Source organism: Leptodactylus fuscus, chromosome 7 (assembly GCF_031893055.1).
Source record: "Leptodactylus fuscus isolate aLepFus1 chromosome 7, aLepFus1.hap2, whole genome shotgun sequence".
NCBI classification, from domain to species: Eukaryota; Metazoa; Chordata; class Amphibia; order Anura; family Leptodactylidae; genus Leptodactylus; species Leptodactylus fuscus.
Window position 1 is genome coordinate 140,431,358 of NC_134271.1, and position 5,425 is coordinate 140,436,782.

At 39.6% G+C, this 5,425-nt stretch overlaps 1 protein-coding gene across 1 annotated transcript; it reads right to left on the minus strand.

The window, feature by feature from the left end:
• Positions 1-2,192: 2,192 nt before the first annotated feature.
• LOC142213022 (olfactory receptor 5AR1-like) lies at positions 2,193-3,146 on the minus strand. The gene has a single exon (XM_075281167.1). The coding sequence runs from the start codon at positions 3,144-3,146 to the stop codon at positions 2,193-2,195; it is 954 nt and encodes a 317-aa protein (XP_075137268.1).
• Positions 3,147-5,425: the final 2,279 nt, after the last annotated feature.

Below are 5,425 nucleotides of genomic sequence, written 5' to 3' on the forward strand. Positions count from 1 at the left end.
AATGGAAAGGTTTCCCAAAGTTTTAGAAAACAGCACTTGGGAGTCTGAAGAGGTCTGGAACTTTCCTGCATGTGATCTTTTCAGACCCAAGAATATAATAGGTGGAGTCTTAGGAGAGGGTACAAAAAAACCACTCATACTCACCTTCCATTACCTCTCTTGGGCCTCGATGCAGCAACCTGCGCTCTTCTGTGACATCATAACATGCCCATGTGACAGTTGGTGGCCCAATCACAAGCCTGAGCCATGACGCCATTGAAGAGAGTCGAACACCACAAGAAAATTGCCAGATGCCACAAGTAGGCCCCAGAGAGGTAACATAAGGTGAGTATGAATGTTTTTCTATTTTCTACACCTCCCTTGGGCCTTCACCTGTTATACTCTGTGGCCTGAAGAGGCTCCAAAATCAAATAGTGCCACTTTTCACTTTGACAAACTTCATCTGTTTGCCTTAGAGAGCTAGAAACTAGACAGATAGGTTCCTAGGAGCCCTAAGAATATTTAACATTATGATTTAAGCCAATTTACAGTATGGTACCATCCAAACCAGCCAAACATCGGACAAGTCTTCAAATCACAAAGTATAATAAGTAGAGGCCCAGGGAGTTGTGAAAACATAATTAATAGATAGAATCACGTTAAATCATTATGATACCAGCATGCCCCATGAGAACGCTGGTGCCCAATTAGAGGGCTTTGGAGTTGACAACAACCAGGAGTGGAAAAGAGGGTCCCACAATGCCACAAGAATGGAAAGACAAGGCGAGTATAACTCTTTAACCCCAAAGAATAATAATTTTACTCCTGGTTCGTGGATGACAAACTCCCAAAGTTTCAGATTTGGGCCAAACCTGAAACTTTAGATAAATTTGGACTGAATCTGATCTCATCCAAAGTTTTGTGACCCTCCCAAAAAAATCTCTAATTATCAGTAGTAAATGCAATGATATGTCAATACGGGCGCTATCTGTAGAGGTATTAGCTTCTATTGTAATCCTTTTTTTTTTTTTTTTTTTTTGTAGATTGTGAGCCCCACATGGAGCTCACAATGTACATTTTTTTTTCCCTATCAGTATGTCTTTTTTGGAATATGGGATGGAAATCCATGCAAACACGGGGAGAACATACAAACTCCTTGCAGATGGTTTTTTGCCCTTGGCGGGATTTGAACACCAGGACTCCAGCGCTGCAAGGCTGCAGTGCTAACCACTGAGCCACCGTGTGGCCCCGGGACTTCTATTGTAATCCTGTCTGTTTTGTCTGTGATTTATCTATGTTGGGAGGTAAATCTATAAGCTGTGACATCATCCATTGTTAGTAGAGGCGGGCAAACTTCATCTTAAAGAGAAGACTTAGGACAATGGCTGGGAGCTCTGGGGAGAAGCATCGGTTCTGTGCAGGTAAGTGGGTTGAGCGATCAGGATCGGAATTCCCATCCTGATCTTTTTAGGCGGGATCGGAACCCAATCGCGATCGTGAATTTAACTCGATCACTCTACCCTAGGAGTAACTAAAAATAGGACAAATAGAGTACATTTAGGAGATGATGTGATGGCTGTGAGAAGGTCCCAGGCAAAGTACTGAACTTCAGGTATATCAGCCCAAGATTTCTGACGTATATGTGGTCCAGGGTGGATTTCCAGTAGGCTTCAGCCCAGGTGAAGATCCTGGGCTCATTACTGACCCATAAAAGGCTGCAGATGCTGCAGTTCATGGCAGTTCTATGAGGGAAAAGGAGGTGTATAGTTCTTTCCTGTAACCCTGAGTCTGGGTAGACTATATTGCTCCTGTTTTGCTAGTGTGACTGATATGTAAGCCACAAGTATAGTTACATCAACCTACTGTTTAGTTAGTGCTCAGACGAGCAGGAATTTATTTTGATTTTTGCCGAAATTAAGGATATATTTTGTTTTGTTTGAAATCAAAGCTATATATATATATATATACTGTGTATATATATATATATATATATATATATATATATATATATATATATATATATATATTGTGAATATGTGATATGCTATATGTCTAATAACAACAGAATTTATGTTGTGAACGTCCTAGTCTTCCCGGGGTTTTGCCTGAATGTCCTTCACCAAATTTGAGCTAAGTTAGTGACAAACACATCTCTTTGGTATCATAAGACGTATCTGCTTTATAATGTTTTGAGCACGTTTTTGTTTGATAACTCACATCAAAAGATTTTGATACAATTTCACAACTTTTTTGGTGTTTGCTACTATATTATTCTTTACATCCATATTTCTGATGCTGTAGATGATGGGATTCAACATTGGAGTGACCACCGTATAGAGAACAGATGCAATCTTGTCGGTTTCCACAGAGTTGGAAGATGGCGGATGAAGATAGATGGACATAATGGTTCCATAATAAAGGCTGACAACGGCGAGGTGGGAGACACATGTAGAAAAAACTGCATACCTTCGTTGTGAGGAACGGATTCTCAAAATGGTGGAGATGATGTACACGTAGGAAACCAATGTCAATAGAAAAGAACATAAAACTATGAGACTGGCTGCTACATACATTGCGATTTCATTGAGCCAAGGATCTGTGCAGGACAGTGGCAAGAAGGGAGGGACTTCACAAAAGAAATGGTTGACATGATGAGTCCTACAGAAGGGAAGTCTCCAAGTAATTGGAATTTGTATAGAAGAGTTTGTGAAACCTACAATCCATGGTATTATGGCTAAGATGATGCAAAACCTCATGTTCATAATACTACTGTAATGCAAAGGTCTACAAATGGCTACAAACCTATCATAAGCCATAACGGCAAGTAAGGAACATTCGGCTCCAGCAAGCCCTAAATAAAAGAACATCTGGAAAACACAAGCCCCTACTGAAATACTCTTGTCTATGGATAAAGTGTTTTTGAGGATTAGAGGAGCTACAGTGGTAGAAAAACAGATGTCAAAGAAAGAAAGATTACACAGGAAGAAGTACATAGGTGTGTGTAACGTTGGGCTGGTCCTCACCGTGATGAGAAGAAGACAATTTCCTGTCAATGTGACAATATATATCATCAAGAATAGAATAAACCCTATAATCTGAATATGAGGACTAGTAGATAATCCAACTAGATAGAACCAACTTGGAAGCGTTCGATTGACGTTCTCCATAGATTCACTCAGAACCTTGAACAAACAAGAAAGTTGAAGACTAGTTGGTGCTAATATACAGAAGAATAATAACAGGCCCCAAGTGTAGACCACTGAAAGTAGCACCAAAAATTAAGGAAATGTGATTAGTTGTTATGATGTCCTACTCAAACTATTCAATAACCGACTTCTTGTATCAACCTCAACCACGGGCATCAAAGTCAAAGAACAATTAAGTGAACCTCTTTGCTAAATACTTTCCAAAGATGTAATTGTCCAAAAATATTACTTACCTGGATGTTCCACTTTGCTTTTCAGAAAGTGGACATGTAAAATTTGGCACAAATGCACAATGCTACACACGTGGACAAAATTGTTGGTCCCCCTTGTTTAACGAAAAAAAAGCCACAATGATCACAGAAATAACTTGAATCTGACGAAAGTAACAATAGATAATAATTCTGTGAAAATGAACAAATGAAAGTTAGACATTGTTTTTCAACCATGCTTCAACAGAATTATAAAAAAAGGAAGAAAATTGATGACAAGTCAAAGCGATGGATTATACAAAAGGTAACAAAAGGACCCAGAAAAACTTCTAAAGAGATTAAAGGAGAATGTCAAGCTCAAGGAACATCAGTGTCAGATTGCACCATCCATCATTTTTTAAGCCAAAGTGGACTTCATGGGAGACGAGCAAAGAGGACACCATTGTTGAAAACAAATCATAAAAAAGCCAGACTGAAATTTGCCAACCCACATGTTGACAAGCCACAAAACTTCTGGGAGATTGTCCTATGAACAGATGAGACAAAAATCAAACTTTTTGGCAAGCCACATCAGCTCTATGTTTACAGACAAAAAAAACTGAAGCTTATCTTGAAAAGAATACTGTGACACATGGAGGAGGCTCTGATATGTTCTGGGGCTGTTTTGCTGCATCTGGCACAAGGAGTCTTGAATCTGTGCAGGGTACAATGAAATCTCAAGACTATTAAGGGGTTTTAAAGAGAAATGTGCTGCCCAGTGTCAGAAAGCTTGGTCTCAGTCACAGGTCCTGGGTCTAACAACAGGATAATGACCCAAATCACAGCTAAAAACACCCAAGAATGGCTAAGAGGAAAATATTGGACTATCCTGAAGTGGCCTTCTATGAGCCCTGACCTAAATCCTATTGAGCATCTTTGGAAGGAGCTGGAAAAGGCCCCCTTCAAGCCTGAGACAACTGGAGCAGTTTGCTCATGATGAGTGGACCGCATACCTGATGAGAGGTGAAGAAGTCTCATTGACAGTTACAGGAATCGTCTGATCGCAACGATTGCCTCAAAAGGTTGTGCAACAAAATATTAAGTTACGGGAACCGTCATCTCTGTCCAGGCCTGTGTCATGAGTTTTATTTATTTTTTTTAATTCTGTTGAAGCGAAAAGCAAAGTCTGACTTTCATTTGTTCATTTTCATAGAATTTTTATTCATTATTACTTTTGTCAGATTCCAGTTATTTCTGGGACCATTGTGGAGTTTTCTTTCATTAAGTGATCATATCTTCACTTCAATCGTGAAGCATATTGGAGGGAACATCATGGTTTGAGTCTGCTTAGTTGCTAAAGGACCTGGACTCCTTGTAATGATCGATGGAACAATGAATTCCAAGGTGTATCAATGCATTAAACAGGTAGAGTGTAGAGACATTGGGAGTAGCAACAAATCTATAATCCAAAGTATGCAAGTAAATCAAGTAAAGAACTGTTAAAAAGTAAGATTTGTTATCTGGATTAGAAAATGCAAAGTCCTGCTGTAACCCCATTGAAATAATGTAGTGTAACGTAACGAGCTTTATGGACACAAGGCATAGCAAAAATACTGAAGATCTGAAACACATTTGCAATGGTGAAAAATTCTTTTTTTAATGTTGAGCAAATCTTACTGCCAAAGAAATGAAGGACCAGTCATAATATAATGAACAGGTGACCATGAAAGTTCCTTTAGACCTGTAGTGTGTGTGTGTGGCATGACTGTGTGTGTATAGGTGAGCTGTGTGTGCGGCTGTGCTGTGTGTGTATAAGAGAGCTGTGTGTGCATCATGACTGTGTGTGTATAGGAGAGCTGTGTGTGCTTCATGATTGTGTGTGTATAGGAGAGCTGTGTGTGCTTCATGATTGTGTGTGTATAGGAGAGCTGTGTGCGCTTCATGATTGTGTGTGTATAGGAGAGCTGTGTGTGCTTCATGACTGTGTGTGTATAGGAGAGCTGTGTGTGCTTCATGACTGTGTGTGTATAGGAGAACTGTGTGTGCATCATG

Excerpts from the sequence above, each read along its gene's own strand:
- LOC142213022 (XM_075281167.1), bottom strand. The coding sequence starts at position 3,146 with ATGGAGAACGTCAATCGAACGCTTCCAAGTTGGTTCTATCTAGTTGGA.